Source organism: Nanorana parkeri, unplaced genomic scaffold (genome assembly GCF_000935625.1).
Source record: "Nanorana parkeri isolate BGI_ZX_2015 unplaced genomic scaffold, ASM93562v1 scaffold478, whole genome shotgun sequence".
NCBI lineage: Eukaryota > Metazoa > Chordata > Amphibia > Anura > Dicroglossidae > Nanorana > Nanorana parkeri.
This window is the reverse complement of record NW_017306746.1, coordinates 587,269-611,060: the sequence shown is the minus strand read 5'-3', so window position 1 is coordinate 611,060 and position 23,792 is coordinate 587,269. Positions and strand designations below refer to the sequence as shown.

Sequence of the window (23,792 nt, the reverse complement as noted above, 5' to 3'; positions counted from 1 at the left end):
TGTTTGGGTGGGGGGGGGGGGGGGGGGGGGGGAGAGGTGGGGTTGTGATGTGACATGGGTGTAACATGAAACATGGTCCAAAATGTAAACTTTTTTTTAGCAATTCCTCACATCTTTAAAGCAATTCGTCACTCTGTCGTTTAGAGATCTATCAGCGCTGACGGCAATCACTTGCGACAATTGCTCTTCATTTACCGCTTGTCTGTGAATTGCTACCAAAGTACACGATCCAATGTTGTAGCACTATGTTAAACAAAGCATCAGAAATTCTAGTGATTAAATCGCAAGGTGCCAATCGATATTGATCAATGCCATTAGCCATTTGCAGCAATGCTTAATCACTGCAAAAAAACAAAAAACACCTCTGTGACATCATCCAAAGGTTGACAATAGGCTTTACGTTACTAAATATTACACAATAATCCAAGAATGGCAAAACAGGCTCTGCAAAAGGGACCACATTCCTCCCCCTCATTTTAGTGCACCTGCAACTTCAGTTTTGTTTTTTTTCCTTTGCAACAGTGAAAAACATGAATATGTTTCTATTTGCATTTGTTCTGTTGCTTTTACGTTGCATTGTGACTAATGGCAGTGACAGCCATAACTTATTGACTTGCCTGTATTGATTAAGGGCTCTCCCTAACAATGGTGCCTATTGAATAATCTGTGAGAGTTGGAATGCTTTGCCGTTCAAATTACAAGTTCCAAATGTGCCAGCGATCCATAGCGGGGAATAAGAAATTCCACGTCGCAGCCTTATTTTATTACCATGCCCTATGTGCTGTGAAACAACTCTGTAAAAGCTTTTCTCCTGAGGGCTCAAATCTCCCACCCACTTCTCTGAAAATGAATTCAAGAGGCTGTACATGGGATCAGGGTAGATTCTTGCTACATACCATCCATACCCAGATGCCAGCTGACTCCAATTCTCTTCCTTTAATAGGACAGTGGAAGATTTCCATACTGTTGATGGGGGGACATTTATAAACCTTGCATGGTTACTATGATTTGTTTGTTAATTATTTCCCTTACAAAACAGTAACAAAACACAGCTCGTCATTATAAATACACGCAGTTAAAAAAGAAATAAATACTGATACTCAAAGCTAGAACTTTATTTGTTTTTAGATTGCACCGCTATAAACTTTATAAAAATGGGTAAAGCTGAACCCCTGGGAAAAACAAATATAGCCTTGCGATGGGGCTCTACCAGCCATAAAAGAGTTAAATGGCTAGGGTACCAGAAAAAAAGGACTTGTATTTACCTAATCTCTCATTCCTGCTGGCTCCCTCCATGCTAGAAGGGCCCCTTTTACACAGGCGGCATCCATTTTGAGCCTTGCACAGATCCCTGGTGATCGGAGCAGTATGGAACAGATGTCACTCTTGAGACATCCATGTTTGTTCAGTTCTTACCTGAGGAAAAGACTGAACTTTCCAGACCCATGTTAGGTTTATGAGGAGTCGGATGTAAGCGGACATTTGTCTGTTTACATCTGATTCCCTCCGATCGGCTCATATACCAACACTGATCTTACGATCAGATCCGCCTGAAAAACGGACTGACAGACCTGATCGCCATGTAAAAGGGTCCTTAGTCCGCTCCCCACAGCTACTTTTTCAAGGCGCTTTGTCGGCCACAGGTACTCTGAGCTCTGCATTGTACGTGAGGACGCCAAGGGCCCAGAGTGAGGGATAAGGGAAATAAAAGTCCTTTTTACTGGTACCTTAGGCATTACCGAACATTTAAACCTTGCAGGTTGGGGGGAGTCCCACTGCGAAAGTATCTTTTGTTTTCCTGCATTTAGCTATTTTAATGTCATTGCTTTATTTCTTGGAAAGTACTAAAGTCAGAGGATCAGTATATACAGCCTGGGTATACAGGCAGTCCCCGGGTTAAGAACAAGATAGGGACTGTAGGTTTGTTCTTAAGTTGAATTTGTATGCAAGTTGGAACAGGTACATTTTTTAAGTGTAACATAGGGAAGGGTTAACCCTTCCCTGTTCAGAAGATTTCACCTCACTTTCTGTCCCTGTGACAATTGGATTTTAAACATTTTGGGTTGTCGTGGAAACAAGGATTGGTGATAAAGTCTCAGTAGAGACACCTTTTGCCCCATGATCACTCTTACAGGAGTGGATTTCCTTTCCTAGTGGTAGATTTCCTCTCACTTCCTGTTGTCTCAAGGACAGGAAGTGAGATTAAATCTTTCTAATACAGACAGCAGTAAAAACCTCACAGTGACCTAGAAGAAGAGGCGGGCAACCCTCGTCTGCACATCTAACAAGAGCCAACTTCCTGTAATCTACGTACAGTACTACGAACCAGACCCAAAAAGGCGGACACTCCTCGTTGGCACAGGCGCAGTAGCATTACAACTACTGAAATGCTGCGCAGTACACTTTGGCAGCAGCCTGTGACCCCCTGCTGTACAGTAATAGCCTCCATTTGTAAGTAGGAGTCGTATGCAAGTCGGATGTATGTAACTCGGGGACTGCCTGTACACTGTTTTTCTGTTTTTTTATGCTGAATAATAAAAAAAATCTAACAGATTCCTCTATCCGCATTTTCCACCCGGCTCCTTCGATTTTTCAATCACAGAATGTCGGCAGTCGGCCACCCACTGAGATCATTTCGTCCGGTTTATTGACAATCATGTTTACTTCATAAATGCCAGCCCACCAATTTACCTCAAAAATACGTCACCAATTTACCTCATAAATAACAGCCTGCCCCCTTTACCTCAGAAATATCAGCCTACCCATTTACTTATAAAATGCCAGCCTGCCCATTTTCCTTACAAATAACAGCCTGCCCATTTACCTCAGAAATCCCAGCTTTTTTTAAACACAACAATTATCTATAGAAATGAGTCTTATATTAGATAAGGTTGACTTGCAAAGTTCTTATCGTGATAATATTAGGACCGGAATCTGAAAATGTGCTACTGAAAATAAATCTTGTTGCCCATAGCAACTGGTCAGCTTTAACCTTTCATTACTGAAGCCAGGTCTAAAAATGAGAAACACATTGAGGGGAATTTATCAAAACTGGAGCAGACAAGATCTGGAGCAGCTGTGCAGGGCAACCAATCAGCATCCACTTTTCATTTTCAAACCTTAACTGAACAAAGTGTAGAGAGAAGCTAATTGGTTGCTTTGGGCAACTGCTCCAGACTCTTCTGCTCCAGTATTGATAAATTCCCCCCACTGTGATTGGTTGCTGGGGAAACATGACATTCCCCTGTTAGCACACACTTCATAGTGCACAATATTGGTGTCAAGTCTAACACAATGGGGTATTGAGATTTGTCTGCACATAAGACACAGTGGAACACCTTGTTATTCATTAATTTGCTTCCTTGTACTCTGCTCTATGGATTACTTGGTGCTATTATTTACATGCCAAAGTGCAAAATCCAAAGTAACTTTATAAAGTAATTAAAATTGCTGGCAAACAAGTACATGTTAAGGGTTTTCATCAAATGACAGAATATCAGGCTGTAGGTAAGACAATGCTAAGAAACAATACAATTATTTTATCACCAGTTGGCACACCACATAGCGAGTGCTAGAAATACTCAGGAAACTGCAATAACCTTATTGTTTGCCTTGAAAGAGACATAACGTCAAACCTATTTTTTTGGCTTTACTTCCCTTGTGGGTCACAGGAGGACATTTACTAATATTCTCGGTTACCCAAACTCAGCATATAGCCGGCTACTGCCCACTATATACTGACAGTGCAGAGCCACCATGCAGCCAGGAAGGATCACAACATTAATGTTAGGATCCACCCACCTGCCTGATTGATTGACAGCTGGCTCTACCTCTCTAGAGCCAGAACCAGCTGTGCCCGCCCCCTCCCCTGCCTGTCCCTCCAATTAGTGCTGGAAGAACGGGAGGGGAGATCCCTGCAGAGAGTAATGACTGCCAGTCACCACTCTCTACAGAGAGGGGACAGTGATTTGAGTGATCAGTGGTTCACTTAGCTCTTGGAATATAGAGCTGGCATGTGTCAGCTGCAGTGTCCCCAAATCGGATCGAAGTACTGGCAAGAGTACATTTTACTCTCCCAATACTTCTCATTTAAGAAAAACATAAATGCTTAATAAATTGTAGACATCTCCTAAAAAGGTTTAAAGTTGAACTTCAGGCAGATATAAAAAAAACACATACAGTTATGTAATTAATAAAAAAACGATTTTAACCACTTGAGTCGCAGGTGCCATTTTTAAACGGCACTGGAACAGCAACTATTTGTCCTGTGGGTTCTGGCCGACTTCTGTGACCACTGTGAGCGATAGCCGGAATCCAACACTAAGCCCCGGGGCTAACTAAATCATTTACTGGGCTCCACTACATAACGCTCCATAGAGTGTTCCCGGGGTCACAACAATTACTGATCTAGGTACATTTGTGTTTACTGTATGTGCATCAAATGCTCATACAACCGATACAAAGTCATTAGGAATTTTAGTGATGACAAACCTGCAAAAATGTTGCCGTTGTGTTCACTTGTGTCTGCACAAACCTGACATTACCTATTTTTTATGTTATTCTAACAAGTTAAAACAAGAAAAATGGCGGGACAGTGCAAATTACGAAAAAGTGAATTTATAAGATGATGGAAGAAACTGAATGGACATAGACATCACAAGAGTGACATCTGTTCTGTTTTCTGATCAGCAGTGGATCTGTGCACAAATCCTCTACTGATCGGAACAGACGGCACCCGCTTGAAAGAGCCCCTAAGGATTCCTTGACAGACTGCAATATGACTGCTATATGATATCTGGAACAAAGATGTGATGTCCACTGCTATTGCTCATGTCATAGTGGTACTAGATACAGAAAACCTTACTGTAAATATGACCAGCCTAATATTGCTACAAGATCACAAGGGAGAGCTCAGTCTCCAGCAGCAGTCCATCTACTAGCTAACAGGAAGGAGGAGAAGGGGAGAGGATTGCCTTGCAGTGCCTGTGTGTTTGTGGAGACACACACAACTTACTAGCACACACAAGGGTGGCTCCATGGGACCGTGCAAGGGAAAGAAGCCACCCTAAAACAGGATACCAGTTCCAGTGCTCAGGGGGTCATCTGATTCCGCAGAAGCTAAAATATCAAGGAGCAGCATCCATTGTAAGTGATTTAGTCAGTATTTAAAATATCTTAAATGTTTTGACTTTAATATGACTTTAAGACATTTGTTTTTGAGCAGTATAATTTTTTTACATTTATGTTGACCATTGCTGTCATCTGTATGTTGTTTTTTTGCGCATAAACCAATGGTTTGTATGACTAAATGTGATGTAAGGGTGTTACTTTTGGTTATGTGTTTACTCTAAAAGCGAGTTTCGCAAATCAGAGGTATGTGCAGGCATGATGTGACCAACCTCCGTCACTTCTGTGCTGAGTTCACTTGTGACACATACTGTATACTCTTCTGCAGAATTGGAAGGAGGAGGGTAGAGTGGTGCAGGCAAACATTGCAAATGTCACTTATCTTATGGAGAAAACTGACGATAAGAACTGGTTTTTTAACCTGTCTGATCAACATTCTTCCCCAAGAGCTGGCTGATGGCTGCTTGTCAATAGACATAGACATGAGATTGTTGGCTGGTCTGATTGTTTTCATCCATTTTAGAGGCCTGTTAGTTTATATGTTCTTCCCATGATTATGAGGTCTTCTCGGGTGATCTAGATTCCAAAATATACACCAGTGTGTCTGCATTTCTGCTATTCTTTAGAGTAGAGCCGATGTGAAAAGTGTATTGTTATTGTGCACTACATCAACCTTCTTAATGAAATAAAGTAAGGTAAAACTCCAGGCAAATAGCTAAATACACAATTAATTGCCAAAGGATTTGTATTTCTGATCAGCAAGTCCTGAGAGTTATACAGCACAGCCAGGTCAGTGATCTAAATTTTCTCTACTGCAGTTAAACAATACAACTTGATACTCTCCCTGCCATCAACTGAATAGTGAAGGAGCAGCATAACACTGGAAGAGGTCATCACTCTCCTTCTGTCAACACATGCGCATACACGCTGTATGATTGGTTCCAAGTGCTTCCCCATCCTCTCTGACTTTGAGTTCTTCTGCACAAAAGGACTACAGTAGGATAAGACACATTTAGCATAAATTTACAAATGCATTAAGTGATTATGTAATGCATAGCTGCATTTATTGTTGTTTTTATTTCTACCTGGAGTTTAGCTTCGGTGCTTACTTTACCATCTCTAACAATGCACGAGAATGTTCAATCTGCTTTTCAGGCAATATGATACCCAGGATTTTCTGTGTATGGTGTTTATAAAATGTGTACTATACTGTATATGCTTTTGCAGTATATGCTTAAATTGTTATTGTGCGAGTTTACTAAAGTCAAAGATGGAAAAGCAAAATTAAAACTTCCTCTGTTTAATGCTGTCACGGGTGTTTTAATAATCATTGAATATCAAAAAATAACAGCCTTTATCATACACTTTCTCTCATATTCCCAAGCTAGATGCTAATACTACAATATATCCTATAGTGAGTGATTAAAGGAGAACTATGAGGTGAGTTAAAATCACTCATCCTCATAGTTCGAGCCGACGTGTGACAATGAAACTGTCACGTCGGCTCAATAGATCAGGAAGTGAGCGAACACATACCGTCGCTTGCTAACTTCTCGATCATCTCCCTGCAGAGAGCCGTGACTGTCAATCACCACTCCACGCAGGGATTCCCCCCTCCCCTGTCCGATCCTCCAGTGCTGACTGAACGAACGGGGAGGGGGCAGGCACAGCTGGCTCTGCCCCTAGATAGGCAGAGCCAGCTGTCACTCACGCAGCTGGGTGGATCTGGACAGCAATGTCGGGATCCGTCTCGGCTGCGGCGGTCTCAGTATACTGCAAGCTGTAGCTCACAATATACTGAGCTTTAGGTCACGGATGCATACATAAAATAGTCACATATGACATTATTATTATTATTGGTATTTATATAGCGCCGACAATTTAAGCAGCACTGATCCCACCTTATATTATTTATGCAATGGGTACAATTGCATGTTAGCAAAGAAATGCACATTCTGTGTTATGTCTACAATTTACTTAACTTTTTATTTCCTTCCCTATACAGAACATATCAGAGAGCAATGGAGACGTGTCAGAGGTGGCCTACTGCATCCTTGAATGTAAGGTGTCAGTAAATCTTGGAAACATCTTGAATTTTTACATACTGTATAGTGTTGTGTACCTTATTAAAGGCACCTCTATCTAAACCACACCTGCTCTTTTACTCTCCTTCTAGAAATGTGTTGTTTCAAAAGTCACCTGCTTCAATTGCTTCCTTGTAGCTAATCCAGTCCCTCATAAACATGTTTTTTATATTCTGATTCTTGTTGGGCGTAAGCAACTTCTTTAACTCAGCCTGTGTTCTGACTTCATAAAAGACCAATGATTCAGATGCTTGCAAAGGGAGGGAGTAGAAAGCTCAGCTAGAGACCCATTGTGGTTGGGAGGGTAAAAATAGACAAGAGGATGCAGAATGTGTCACTACTACAAAGTGCCTTTTGAGTGAAGAAGGCCCCCCTTGGGGTGACTTTGAAAGACTATAAACAGTGGAAAGGCTGCAGAGCTGACTGAAAACCCCATCGTCTTCTCATGTCTATTTATTCATCACATTCCCTATTGGCAACAAATACGACCCTCATCTTTTCAAGATAGCCCATACTCTGGATGAATTGTTCCTTAGTGCTTAGATCTTCTGCTCCCAGCATGTAACACATCTCAGTGACCATTCACATGGATGCTGCATGACTTTAAATACATAAAGAATACATAAGTAGTTCTTAAAAGAAACTTTGACAAATGCAACAAATAATCTTCTACTATATGCCCTCTTGACCATCTTGTCTTGAATTGTATTGCGAGTGTGATGTCTTCCTTATATTGTAAAGCGCTGCGCAACCTGTTGGCGCTATATAAATCCTGTATAATAATAATATTATATGTCCAAGGTCACTGACAGTAGAGATGTCTATTTAGAAGAATTTACAGTATATAATGAGCCATCGGAGAGGAAAGATGGATAAAACATCTTTTACGAAGCAGAACCCCTTTTGTTCCTATCTAATCCTGAAGACCTGAGAACAGGCTACATGTGTGATACAAATCTGTATCCAGTATTATGAAGGATAAGCAATGACAAAAAAAATTTGAGTCATTTATATTCAAAGAGATCTGTAAAATATTAATTCTGTGCAAACCACAATAAACTATTCTGTAAGCTTTTACAAAGATTTGAGATCTTCATATTATGTAAGCATTTTTGGGGTGACCCATAGGGGTTGATTTACTAACCTTATAAACACACCACGAACATGTATACACCTCTGTAGTGTGTTCCCTCCCAGCATGATCTATGGGTGGAATCTAAACACCTTTGTAGTGTGTGCACACCCAGCAGGTGTGTTGTGCAAAGCCAAGCATGAATTGCAAGGTGATGTTGTGTAAATTAGCTCTATGTTGTGTTGCTTGCGTTGATGAATGCAGGAATGTAAATGCATGAGGTAACCATTTTTGTCTAAACTGTGAAGCAGCATTATATATGCATCATGTGCATGATTTTTCCATATATGGCATTAGTGGAAATATGCTTTTAGAGACTTTTTGGTTGATAAATTTGTTTTGCTGTGTGAAAATCACACGAACCTGGTGCGTGCGTGTGTTTAGGTTAGTAAATCACCCCCATAGTGTTCAATCACTTACACTTTGAACAGCGGCAGGAGTTAGAGGGCTTTTAAATCACTATCCACTCATAACTACTCTTCTGCACAAAATAATTCTTTTCCTGATCATAATCATTTTCCAAGCCATACATAACACACTTTTTTTCTAAGCACTGCCATTTTTTAGAATACAGTGTGGCTATATTTGACATTTGCCTGCAGGATTTGGGAAAATCTCAGACTAATTCCTTACCAGAAGTACCTGAAAAAATTGTACAGAGCCAACACGTTTTTTTCATTTTGTACAGAATAGAGCAGAGTTAAGACCCCTGCCAGTTTTTTTTTTTTAACTGTCTGTGACCTGTTGGAGAGCTTTCCTATCACTTTCTGTCTCAGAGACAAATCAGTAAGAGAAGATATTTCTAAAGCAAATGGATATCCCCTCTTAGACAGTTGTCATCAGAACAAGTTTACCCTTTGGAAGATTTTCCCTTACCTCCAGTTCCTGTGACAACTCAAAACTTTTGGATTTCGCATCACTTTCTATGTTGAAAATAATGGCAATCCTGCCCAATAATGAGGGTGAATCCCTGATTAGTGAGGTGATTAGTGAGGGTTAATCTCTCCATCAGAAACAACAATAAATACAATTCCTTAATTTAATATTTATTCAGGTTCAGTGCCTCAAAAAGCACTTTTTCACAAGATGACGTATAGTAGTCCCCATATTTTTTATTTTGCACAGGAGATGCAGTCTGCTTTATTGGCTAAATTGCCATACTGTTCGCAAAAACATTACCTTTGGAGAACTAGAAGGCTGGGATCAAGAAACTCTGTCCCAGTCCCATTTTCCTGTAATCAATTGCCTTGTGTGCAAAAAATGTATGAAAAAGAAACCAAAGTTGTTCCCACACTTTTTAACCTTTCTCTTCCTCATTTTACACACACAACTCATGGACTTCAAATGAAACAATTTGATATTGGTCACCTGTAGAATAGACAATTGTGGCACCGATATACATCGTTGGTGGCACTTCATGCATTATGCTTTTTATAACAGCCTATAAGGAAGTGAATTAGAAGGAAACTGAAGACTCTGTACATATCTTGTACTTCTGGCACGCTCAGTCTTGGCAGGACAGCTTAACTAAAACAACCGTCACAAACAAATTGTCAGATGATAAAGATAATAATTAACCTTTTCCATACAAGTACACTGCATGTAAAAAAAAAAAAAGGCATTACTCTACAGTTGTGTTGAAGATGTAGATAATCTACCTGTTCAAGAAACAATAAAATCATAGGAACTAAAAAGAAAATGCATTGTCATATGTGTGTAGGGTATTTTTGGAACGTACCTACAATTTACTATTAAAGGCCCAAGCACATAGATGATCAATTCCTGGAAAATTCCTCATTCCAGAAATGACAGACTTTATTTGCTTAATTAAAAATGATTATCCTGCATGCTGGAAGGCACAGAAATCCCTCATACTTAAACACCCATCTGTAATGTAGAAATACCCCTACAATACTAAATGGTTTACTCGATAGGTGTAGAATTTGAACGTAGCTTCTTGATGTTAGGTTGCATCAGACTAAAGAAAAAAATATGAAACAATCTATAGTCGGCATTAGCCTTTTGATGTTCACAGTGAAGGTAATATTATCTCTCAGTCATTTCCTGTTTTTTTTTATGAAACTCCTACGTCTATGGCGCAACCTTCATCTATTGTATTTTTTTTTAAAAAGCCACTTTTGCTGCTCCAATTGACCTTTGATTTTTAAAGGTACATGCAGAACAAATACAAAATTAAACAACTTCAATTATGTATTAAAGATGTCATGTCATAAAAGACAGTCCTAAAAATCAGGCAGGCCTGGTCATTCCAGCAAGCATGTCTACCTACTAGATGGAATTCCACACAGAGCTTGTCACTTGTTATTCTGACCTACATGTTGCAGTCAGCTACTAAACAACTGCTGCAGGGCTGGCAGCAGAGACTGGGATGTGTGTGCTATTCTTAGCAGCTGTGGGGTGTATGGAGATATGTGGGCGCCATTTAATTCACATAGGCGATTTACAGTCATGCCTTAAATAACATCTATGGAACTAATACCCATCATCTGTTAATTGTGAAACTCTGATTGCTGCCCCGGCCAGAGCCCTACAATGTATTGCTAGAGGTTATACAAGGACTTAGCGGGGTATGATTACTTACCCTTTTAAAGCGTGCCAACTCATTTGCTGTTTAAGGTGCCAGCAGTGTCATAGTTTACAGCTACTAATACAGACTACACCATCTCACTTCCTGTGTGGGGTGAGCTGCCCTATAACAAAATCACATTTTCACGTTTACAGCTCAATGCACCTGTTATGGCAGAAGTATTGGGCTGATTAGGACTTTACCAGGTAGCATGTGGCTGGTTTCAATCACAGCTATAAAAACAATCTTTAATCCAGGTCTAGAGGATGGAGGGATGGGATTCCCCACAACTAGATTGCTGACAAAATATAAAAAGCTATGAATGCAAACTTTTAACATGTAACAATGTAATACTTCCAAGCAGTGCATGTGCTAGTACAAGGGAAAATGGTGTTGTATGTTCATTTAATTAAAGGCATGCTGTTAGGATAGAAATATGGGAGCTGACGCTGCTAACTTGTTTTTAAATATGCAAGCTACGGAAATAAAAGCCTTATCCTTCATCACATGGTTAGATCCCTGACCCAGGACCAGGACAAGTATAGTTGTATCCTGACTGGTTCCTTTTCCTCTTCACTCGGGCAAAGATGTAGTTTACCAGGCCGCCATGCTAATTTAAGTGACTGTGTCCTTTAGCCTGCATGGGGGTCATTTAGCAAGGTAACTTAATTCCCTTCAACATTCTCCAACAGCATATACAGGGCAGTCCCTATAATGAGGCAGCTGAGGCTGTTGCCCCAGATTACATCTTTTTGGATCTGCAGCCCCCTTTCTGGCCAGAGAGACCAGCTCTTAGCAACCTGGGGTGCTCTGGCCGGCATTCTGCTCAGCTCCTAGCAAGCAGTGATGTCACTTGTTGCCAGGAGCTGAGCAGGATGCTCTGGCCAGCGTCCTGCCCAGATCTTGGCCCATCAACCCTCCTAAGAACCCCTTTCCTCCAGAATGTGACCACCAGCACCAAACTCCCCTCCTTACCTCAGGTGGCGATTTTGCTAGGGACACCCCTGAGTATATACTCACCTTTCCCCTACCCCTACTCCTCCACCACTCCGATCAGCCACCAGGAGCAAGGTAAAACAGTTCTGTTTAAGCTTCAAGCCGACATGTTGGTGCTTACACCGGGGCTATCCACCCCTATGTGACAGCATTGAGCCAATCAGCAGTCACCAGCACTGTCACATGAGCAAATGGGAGTGAGGCTCCTCCATACTCCATACTCAAAAGTTTTTCTACTCACCTGGCTGCTAAATGGAGAGGTGAGGGAGCTAAAGAATAGCGTCCACATGTTGCTGGGGACAGGGAACAAGTGACCCTTTTGCTTTGCCCTGCATGTGCAAAGTACAGGGTCACTTTAAAATGAGCTGTTTGCAATTATCTTGACTCGGAACATCAGTATGTATCAGAATGTACAAGGAACCTACATTCATTGTAGGTCCAATGTTGTCTCTGGCTTTCAAGGTTCCCCTTTAATACTGAATTTACCCACAAATATCTTTCCTCTCTGGCCATTTATCTCTATACAAATCTCCATCCAATATTTTACAAGGCTTTGAAAGCTGAATATAAATCTGGAAATAAATAAGGATAGCCGATTTCAGCACTCTGTTATGCTTTGCTTCATTAGATCAAGCACACTCAGTGATGTGACCTCAATGGCATATTTACAATTGCCCAATGGCCTTTCCATTTCAGTGCTTCACTGCAGATGTGATTTAGAGCTTGCTTAAAGGATCAAAGTACATTTTAATGCATTGTAAAATGTTTCCCACCCTCAATTTTCCAATTCCCATCAGAACAATGCAAAAGAAAATCAAAATCCCACTTATTTCATCTTAATTTATCTAGCAGAAACTGTTTATATTATAATCATATGACTATTTGCATACTGATCTCCCGCACTGAGCCACTTGTCTCTATTATTTCCTTCAAAGAGTCAGATTGTTTGTTTTATATCGATACATGTAACCAAATATGCCTTGTACTGTCTGTTTGTGGAACATGCTGTTTCCATGCCACCAAACATGACAAAGTGCCCTAAACTGATGTGCCACCTTTTAATTGACACAAGATGGAATTCTACTAACCATTGTTAGCAAATATCACCTAACAATTAATTATGAACACTTTAACTGTATATCTGGAAGTCGTGGTATGTTTTGAATTTGTGTAGAGTAGAATGAAAACCTGAAGACACAAAACAAGCCTTCTCAAGCCATTCAAGCAATGCTAATTTTAATAGGAAAATGTCACAAGGTTACATACAAGCACCTACTTGAAAGTGTTTGTTGTTTATAGTAGTGTTAATACTTAAATATATATATTGTTTTAAATATGTATTGTTTGTATATTTCTTATTTCTTCATTTATTATGCTAAGGACTAAAACAAACACTTTAAAAATATATATTTTTCTTGCCTCTTCTTCTGCTACTCATCCTTAGCGTTTCCTTTTTCTCTAGTGACCTGTGCTTTATTGTTTAGTGGTCTGGCGAAAGGCTCAGGTCTATTGGGCTCACATAATTCTGTAATGTGTTTAATTGTACTGTATATTGTATTTAGTGTTACAGCTCGGATGTTCCCAAAGTTGTCAGTCTTATCTTGATTGTTACATTCTTACATTATAAATGTTTTTGATAGGGATGCACTGATACTTTTCAAGTACCAGTGCAGATACTTGGCATTTTCATGAGAACTACCAGGGTTGCAGCAGTTGCAGCTGGGACCTGGCTTTGGCACTCCACCACTGTCCTGAAATCATTAGTCTGTATTGTTTTAGAAAAACTGTCACATGACAATAAACAAAAATGTATCAGTACTCGTACTTGTAAGTACTCGGCAAGTACCAGTACTCGTACTCGCAAAACTGGTATCTGTGCATCCCTTTATTTATATTTATAAAAACAAAATCGTACATTAAAACAGAGATGTACAAATCACAGTAGCTCCTTGTGCTCCTTACAAATGACAGCTGCCTCCTAACTTTTGAATTTTTCTCTAGTGTAGTCTGGGAACTCAAAAGTATCGGTACATGTACTCGTACTTGTACCGATTACTGTACTTGGTATCTGTGCAACCCTAGTTTTTGATATGTTTAATGTAATATAATATGTTATATGTTAGTATGTTTTTTTTCTGTCCAGTAAGGTAAGTATAAAATATTGCAGCATTTCATATCTACCATTGGCAGCAAATAGGTGGAAAACCAGATGCAAACTAACAACTCTTGGTAGCAGGAGTGATTTTTCTTTACTCTTCAAGGCATTGCACTACCCTGAGAAATAGGTTTCCGAAGACCAACATGTTAAAAAATGTGTAAATTAAAGTATAATTAAACCCTCCATTTTGTTTGCATATATCTACTGCTAGCGAGCAGTAGATATATGCAAAAAGTGTAAAAAAAAACAAAAAACGCTTCAAAAGCGGTTTAAACTTCCCTTTGTCTTCCCTGTATGTGCAGAGTCAGAAATATTTTTATCAGCCTATGGCAACCACAATATTTAAAATTATACACAGCAAATAATTTGAATATTTTGACAATATTTATCCACATGTAAATATTGCAGGTCCTGATTTCAAAACGTGTTTGTAAACTTTGCTAAACAATACACCCATTAAAAAAGCCAGTATTTACTAAGTACCTTTTGGTGTGGACCAACTTAAAGCAAGCAAGGAGAAATCTCCACAAAATTAGGATAAACTCTAATCTCTCACAGTTGACCCCTGAACACATGTCCTCCTATCCCCTCAGTTTCTGTTCCAGGGAAAATCATTGACTTTTGAATTTCCTCCCACATTCTGCCTCCCTGACAAATGCCACCAAGGCAGGAAATGAAGGTGGATCTTTCCGATTTGGACAAACAAGGCAATAAAAACTTAACAGAGGTTCAACACTCAATCAGAAATGGCTAGAATTCCACTTTAAAATCGATAGGCTGTGGACATTCAAGTATTACATATTATACATTCACTGAGACATAAAACATTTTTTATATTTAATAATAACAAGCAGTAAAGGGAGCAATTCATCCTCAAAGTTCACACTTGAAGCACTGAAGTCATTCTCCTTCTATCAGCAGCTCAGCTCGCCCTGCTTCCCCCCTCGAAGCAGGGACTTGGCAGACCTTCCATTCTGTTACTCTCCAATGTAGACCCAGAGAAGGTGTTATGGAAGGGGCAAAGGGTGAGCTGAGCTGTTGAAAGAGACTCTTGAACATCCTCAGCGCTTTTGCAGTGAACTTTGAGGATGCATTGCTACATTGCACCTGCAGCTACATAGGTAAGTGGGGGCCTGGTTTCCAGCTCAATAACTACTTGTTAAGAATATTGAAATGCTTGAATGATCATAAGCAGGTCACAGGTTGACTTTAGGTTCAAAATATAACATAACAGCAGGAACCAAATGTGGGGATCAAGAAGCATGTACACATTGCATTTTGTTTCCTTTTACATAGTGTCTCAGGAGCCCAATTATTTGGTGTGATCTCTTATAAAAAATGGTGACTTCTGTTCCAGATCTCTAGCCCTTCTGCACCTCACTAATAGGGATAGTGTTTGGGTTCGCCGCTGAGTTGGACTCACAGCGAACTTTCCATGTTCGCTCTTCATCCACAGGAAGAACGTATGGGCACCAGTAGCAAACCTGACCTGCAGGGAAGTGAAACAGTTAGCAGCCGTTTTACTACTTTGCTTGTTAATCCCTTGTCTACTAACCTAGAAAATGGAGGGTATAGATTTTGAAGAGTTCACCTCCCAGTGAGTTTAATGCGGTTCACATTAAAGTTCGCAAATGGAGAGGTTTTTTAGAATGTTTGCCAAATACACCTGCAAATCAAACCCAAGCAAGCCCATTACTACTCACTACTGATCTCTTAGCGTAATGGGCAGTCTCAATAAACACTAGAGAGTAAGGTAAAGGCCTGAGCTTGCCTTCTGGAACTAAATAGAATATTGCTGGCATTATTGCATATAGGAATGCACCATGTTTCCTGGCTCTTGAGGTGTTCTGTGTGATAACTAAATGTATGCAAAGGCACTTGTTTCCTTCTCTTAGCTTATGTCCTTTAACATGATTACAGATACACATCAAGTATTCCTGCAATGTGCACAAATACTACCTGTTCCCCCAAACTATGTTCTCCAAACAACAAATCTTTTTTAAATATTTCAATAAGTGGACCTAGTTTTGCTTACTATGAATTTACCTAAAATACTCAGAAATACATTTTACTACTAGCTTTAAAACAGTCATATGGGAAGGCCAATCATATGTGACTGCTCTCTATGGAAATTCGCATCACACATTTCATGGTCACACAGCATACAAAAAAAATCACTGAATTAGTTGTTTCTACTGTATGTCTGCTACTTTGCATTCCATTTATCATCATAATGAATTGCATAGGAACCATGAGAAAAATTATCTTTTTACTACTATTGCAAATAATGATAAAATGTTCTGTTTTCCATTGAAACCTTTTTTGTAATACTGAAGTAACCACACCTGAAAATAATGAGTCTTTTTTAGAGGCAAACAGTAGAGCAGTGTTCTATTAAGGATAACTAGATCTAAAGTCTTCCCACAGAAATGCCTTCAAGAATTTTCTTTGGTGTCATCCTCGTACAAGTCTCTCAGCTGTCCTGAGTTTTCATCGATGAGACCCAGCAAGCTGCCCATATGTGGGTGTTCTGTGTCAGCAAAGGCCATATGATGCTTCACAATCCATTGACTGTGGCATTTATTTACAGGTCAGCCATGTATAAATTGCATTTACCAAGAAGCTCCTTTTTGTTTGAATGAACCTTTGTGTTTGTGCTACGCATTTCACTGAAGTGCTCCCACAGTTCAAACATACTCTGGTAGTGCTCAAGCTAAATTGCCCATTGTGTGTAATTTTATTAGGAGACGGGGATGGGGATGTGGGGTTTACTAAATAGTATAAGCATGCAAAACAGCTTAAACTTACAACTATAGCAGCTAATTTCCAGGGACAATCCTCAGATGTTAAGAATTGCCCCTGGAAATATTTGCCATAGGGGTAATTTTATATTTAACATGAACCAACTGTAACGTGTATTTCTAACTGCATAGCATCTATAAAGACCCATATTTAGGTAAATATACTCAACAAGATTGGTTAACGAGTCTGGTATAACAGGGTTGGACAAATCCCGTGAGCCAATGCCCTTATAAATTACAGTTGGCACCTAACTTTTGAGGTTTTCTCTAGTATTCATCAATGGTGCTGCCTCCTAAAAATTTCCTGCTGGCTCCTGGATAGGACAGACTGGTATCTAAATTCCACATTAATTTGTCCTCCCCTGTGGTATAATACACAGTGTATCTACTCAAAGGGGATTTATTTTATACCAAGCCCATTGACCAGAGAACTGGAGAGTGCTAGCTTTTTTTTTCCAGATCAAGCTCAGAATACCGGCTCTTCAGACGTAGGAATCCCTTCTACCAAAAATGAGCATGTTGCCCAAGGTCACAGAAAACATGCACTATGCCTCAAACCTGTTACACCTGCTACAGCTTTCTTCACTAACATTCTCAGATTACTAAACGAATTGCATAAAAATGCAATCACTTAACCAGTCTGTTGTGTGACAAGTGCAGAAACATTTATCATCCTGGCTTTGTCTGCCACGAATCGGAGACAATAACACAGAGTGTGAGTTCAATCTGAAACTGTCTAGTACTACACTGGTTGACCATGATCCCAACATAAGACCACACTTCCTTCCAATAATGAAGTCTCCTTTTATAATGTGCCCTGTAGAAGGTCAATGAATTTCTGCAATTCTGTAGTCTGGATTTTAGCAGATTCCCGCAGGCATGGTATTATGACACCAAAAAAAAACATTTTTTATATATATCCAAATCACACTATTTATAACTCAGGTTTTGCGCTCTTAGTGCCTCATTATTACATTTCACAGGGTTCTCCTCCTGTTTTTTGAGCAGCAATCCACACCAATTGCATCCACGCACGCCCTGCATCCCTGAGAGAGCGCTGTGTTTTTTTCTTTTTGTTGACACCAATCAAAAGCATTGCACATAGTAACTTCCTTGTAATTCAAATCAAAGGTTAACTGTTAGTAAACAGCTTTATAGTTAAAGATTTAACATAAGAACAAACTAAAACAAACATGTTTTGATGGTAGGAGTCTAGTGCTGTGTTTTTTTGCTTTATGGCTAATTATATTTTAAGGGCGCATTCTCCTGTTGAAGCTTTTTTGGCACGTGGACACACATTGCTTTGACTATAATTCTCAACGCATGTCCAAGGGCCTTCCTTTTTCCCCCCAGCATACTGCAGGGCATGCATGTGTTCTTTATTGCATGCATTGTGGGGCAGGTGTGCTTGTAATCTGTATTCTTTAAAAATAAATTGGAACACATATACCTTGCTGTACCGTGCATTAAACACACATAACAACACATGTAAATGTGAGCTACGGTGCTCATCGGCCAAGGATGCCAGACAGTGTAGCAAACAGGGGCATCCCTACAATTTTTGCACGTCATGAGGGGGCGAGTGGTGCACTGTACCTCTGTCCCTTGTCCCAACAAGCTCACTGACATCACTGGTTGCCAGGAGCTCCTGGCAAACAGTGACATCAGTGAGCTGGGCGGGATACCAGAAAGAGTGTCACAGGTTGCTAAGAGTTCCTCTGAGGGACGCCTCATTATAGGGACGGCCCTGGTAGCAAATAGTTTCTATTTCCTTTAGGCCTGTCATCACAGATGCAAGCCACTGCTTTGTTTACATTAGGTTGTCTGCAGTTTGATGTCGTCAGTGCTGTAAGCCATAAAGGATGATTTTTATGCATGTGATCAATGGAGATAATTAAACTGTGCACACATATATCTAAAAAAGCCCACCTCACGAAACTTAAAAAATGCAAACTGAAACTCCAGACATGTACCCCCACACCTCAGAGCGTGCACAGGATAAGTAATCAATGGCACTTCCTTTCAGGAATTATTAATACAAAAATAGCTATAAATGAAATGCAAGCTGTATTTTTCTAGTGGAGAATTGACAATTACACCTAAAGTATGATTGGTTGCTGCAGGAAACATCACTACTTTCCATTTGCTCTGTCCCTAATAAATATGAATCAGTCATTTTCCCTATTGTGAATACAGGCCGGCCACTATTTCTCCCTCAAAATGTTTTCAGGTATCAAGGATGGACAATACCAGCTTCTATCTCAAGAACCAAATGGTAATCACTGTGCACACTGCAAGTGAAAAAGATTAGCTTGGAGAAAAAAAAGAAGAGAGCCACAGTTAACTAATAATTCAATTATGCAACTATCACAAAATCCACAAAATGCCCAAAAATCCCCCATCAATCGGACAAATGGTCATATTAATCATGGAGTAAAGGAACCTAACCACAAAATGCTCATAATTCCCATGACAATTGGACAAATGGTCATATTAATCATGGAGTATAGGAACCTAACCACAAAATGCTCATAATTCCCATGACAATTGGACAAATGGTCATATAAATCATGGAGTATAGGATACTAACCATGAACTAGAACTGAAGCCAAAACTATTTTTATTTTTGGATAGCGTAAGAGAGGGTTTTTGCTCTATGTAGCCCATTGGGCAGATTTCCCTTCACTTCCTGTCTGAGAGCCACAACAGGAAGTGAGAGGAAATTTCTCCAAATGAGAAAAATCCCTCGCGCTCAGCAGGGTCACCAAAACTAGCCCCTATTGGAAGATGTCCCCATCTATTCCTGTTCTGATGACAACTCAAAATTTGGGATTTACTTTCACTTTCAATTATGATGATCACCGAGACAAATAGAGGGGGCAAATCTCCCAAACAGGGACACAGACAGCGCTGAAATCCTGACACTATCCAAAACTAAAAGAAAAAGTTTGGTCTTCAGTTGCACTTGAAGTCCACATGTCTTGCACAGGAAGGTACACAGTTAATAGATCACATTGTTAGATTTGTCCAGTTGGGACACAGAAGGATTTTGTTTACCTACAGGTTGGTCAGCCTGAAATGTGGGCTTACCTCAATACGTCATCTTGGAGGGAAAGCAAGTGTGCAGATAACTGCATGTTTTATTACCCTCAGTGCCCCATATTCCAGTTTACACTGAGGGGCTCTCATGCTCTCATCTCCGAGTAACAGGATTTCAGGTGCCCCCACACCAAACACCAGACACAGGCTTTTGTTTTGTTTTTTAAACATTTTTTATCATATCGCCATACATACAGCTCTAGGTTGGTAAAGGGTTCATTCACCTTTCAATACATTTCCCCGAAAATCCCCAATGCATTCCAGCATGCTCTGCAGATAACAAATTACTGTTTTAAAAAAAAATGCTCCATCTGTATGTCATACCTTAGAGCCGGAAAAATGGATGATCACCAGCACACAGATATTATCATTAAAATCTTAGTGTTTGTTTATTTGAAACACAGCGTCCCATGCGTCAAAAACCCAACGTTTCGGGACCACGCAGGGTCCCTTCATCAGGACGAAAGAATGGCAATGTTATAATGTGAGATATACATATATATACCCAGGGCCGGATTTCCCACAAGGCCAACCGAGGCCTGGCCTCGGGGCAGCAGGGAGTAGAGGGACAGCAGGGGTGTGGAACTCCTATCCCGATACCCAGGACATGCAGTTCCGGGCGTTGGGCGGGTAGTTGTTTTCTACATTTAGCCCTGCTTTGGACAAGCAGGGATAAATGTAGAGCGGGGAAGCCGCCACTCATTCTGTACAAGTAATAATAAAGTTACTAAATAAATAAAAATTAAAACCAACCCTGCCGCGCTGGGGGGAAGTTTGGCGGGGAGGGGGGCACATTAAGGAAGCTGGCCTTGGGGCAGCAGAGAGAGTAAATCCGGCCCTGTATATACCCTCAGAGCCATTACAGAAACTCATAGTGACGTCAGAGCCCGCCAAAATTCAAAAAACAGTGTACGCGTCCATAGACTTACCTTGCGCCTCTGCTCGTCTCCCGGCCGAGAATCGGAACTGCGCATGCACCCGCCCCAAGATCCTTTGCGGCCGTACGAGCAGTTCCTGATTCTCGGCGCGGGAGCGCGCAAAGTAAAAAAGGTACGTTTAAACCGCTGTTTTAGCGGTTTTTTTTTTACTGTTTGCCTATATCTACTGCTTGATAGCAGCAGATATAGGCAAAAAAACGGGAGGGTTTAGAACCCCTTTAAGGGCAGGGACTAATGAGAATGAATAGTGTGTTAAGTGCTGTGCAAATTGATGATAAATACATTTAATAAATAAATAAATGTGCTCATTAGTACCTTATAAAGAACTTGTAATAAACACACAAACTTACTGCACATAAGGATAATATAAAATGTAAGTACATTATTCAGTACATACATCTTGGCATGCACACAACCTAATAAAAACAGGACACTGTGCATTCATCTCAAGCCATGTTGTGCAGTGTATATTTTCTCATCAATGGTTTATAATAAGCCCGAACCCACACAAAGTTACTCAAAGTGTACTATAAAATAATGTCCATACAACTTGGCTTCTACACAACACAATAAATATGGGATACTGTGTATTCATCCCAAGCCATGTACATTGTGCAGTGTATGTATTTGCTCATCAGTGATTCATAATGAGTTTCTAATAAATACACACAAACTTATACAATGTGTATGATAAACAAAAGTGCATACAAATTGGCTTCTACACAACACAATAAATATGGGACACCATGCATTCAAACCGAGCCAGGTATATTGTGCAGCTTATATGCTCATCTGTGATTCATAATGAGCCTGTAATAAACACACAAACATATACAATGTGTAATATAAAATAGTGTCCATGCAACTTGTATTCTACACAACACAATACATATAGGACCCCATGCACTCATCCTAAGCCATGTTCATTGTACAGTGTGTGTGTTTGCTCATCAGTGATTCATAATGAGCTTGTAATACACACACACAAACTTATACATTGTGTGAGATAAAATAGTGTCCATACAACTTGGCTTCTACACAACCCAATAAATATGGGACCCCATGCATTCATCTCAGGTCATATACATAGCGCAGGGTATGCACTGTCTCCTCAATACTTTACAATGAACCTGTATTATACACACACACTTATACAAGATGTCATATAACACGGAGCCAGGTCCAATGCCACCCCAATAATAATCTGGTTTCTAGATGAAAGCTGCAATCACAGCACATTTCCTGCCTCTCGCAGGCCACTCATACTTTTCATTCTGCACCTTTAAGACACACCTTCCCGAAACTACTTTACACAATGCTCGCTGGGTCAATCCGAATAAGCGAATTGCGAAAACAATCGCATCAAAAGCCTGAGAGAGAGAACAGGTTCCACTGCTCCCCAGAGCAAGTTCAAAGCTGTGTGAGCACACCGAGCCCTGAGCACAGGGGCCCCATTCAGCCCAATGGATGACCCCCTAACCGGCGGAGCAGTGCATAGTCCCTGATCGGGAGTCACGTGTCCCCCGAACTGTCACTGCGATCACCTGTCCGCACAGCACTAAGGTCACCGCAACCCCGGTCAGCCTTGTATCCCAAATGGATTGCCACTTACCATTCTGAGGGGTGACACATTCCAATGCAGCGAGACATCCAAGTAATAAGAGTGCCCATGGTCCTGCCAAGCGCTCCATCCCGGGCAGTGTCAGGACTCAGCAATGCAGAGCGGGCATGACACGCCGGGGGCGCGGAGAGAGATATCCTGCTAGAGCGGGTACAGATCCCAGCACAAGGCACGTAATGTCAGCGTCCCGGGACACAGAACGGTATCTGACAGCACTTGTCTCCTCCACATTCCTCATTCACCAGAAAGTCACCCGGGACACGCCCACATCCTGCTTGATTGGCTGGGAGCCGTCAATGGCTTGTACTATGAGCCAAAGCACAGCTACCTACACCTGAGTGACGTCACCACCCGCGGGCAGAATGCATCGTAGCTGTCATGTTCGCTGCAGATCCCAAGGTTCTGTTCCTCGGCACGTTTAACCGATCTGTTCAATTCATTGCTTCATTTAAATGTGTACACTTCGCACACCAGATTCATTCTGACACTGTCCCTTCTCAGTTTTATTTTATGTAAGGTTACATTCATACTATGTGTGATTAGATGCAGTGGCAGACCTAATATGCCCCCCCACAGTTACACACTATTATTATACAGTTATATAGCTCTGACATATACCGCAGTGCTGTACAGAGAACACTGAGCCAATCACATCAATCTCTGTACAGAGGAGCTTACACTCTAATTTCCCCCCACAGTCATATCGGTCTCTGTACAGAAGAGCTTACACTCTAATGTCTCCCCACAGTCACATCGGCCTCTGTGCAGAAGAGTTTACACTCTAATGTCCCCCCACAGTCACATCAGTCTCTGTACCAGAGGAGCTTACACTCTAATGTCCCCCTTAGTCACACACTACTATGATACATTTATATAGCTCTGACATATACCGCAGTGCTGTACAGAGGACACTGAGCCAGTCACATCAGTCTCTGTACAGAGGAGCTTACACGCTAATGCAGAATGACACCAGCTGTGGAGGGACTACAAATCCCAACAATACATTATACAGCAATGCAGAAAAGTATATAAATTGGTGCACTGGACTCTGGACTCAGGGATGCGCTGGACTCAGGGATGCGCTGGACTCAGACGCACCGGACTCAGGGACGCACTGGACTCAGGGACGCACTGGACTCGGATGCTCTGGACTCAGGACTGCAATATTTCATCCAATAGACTATAGAGAAATAAGTTATAATAGGGAACATTACAGTGTAATGTTCTCTATTATAATCCATTTTTCTTA

The 23,792-nt window shown here is 40.7% G+C and overlaps 1 protein-coding gene across 1 annotated transcript in view; it reads right to left on the bottom strand.

The window, feature by feature from the left end:
- The window catches only part of ERBB3 (erb-b2 receptor tyrosine kinase 3), an 85,258-nt gene extending 62,615 nt beyond the window's left edge, over positions 1–22,643 (bottom strand). Inside the window, exon 1 of the mRNA XM_018560785.1 lies at positions 22,535–22,643. Within this exon, the coding sequence (XP_018416287.1) occupies positions 22,535–22,613 (79 nt within the window). The 5' untranslated portion in view covers positions 22,614–22,643. The remainder of the gene's footprint in view (positions 1–22,534) is intronic.
- Positions 22,644–23,792: the final 1,149 nt, after the last annotated feature.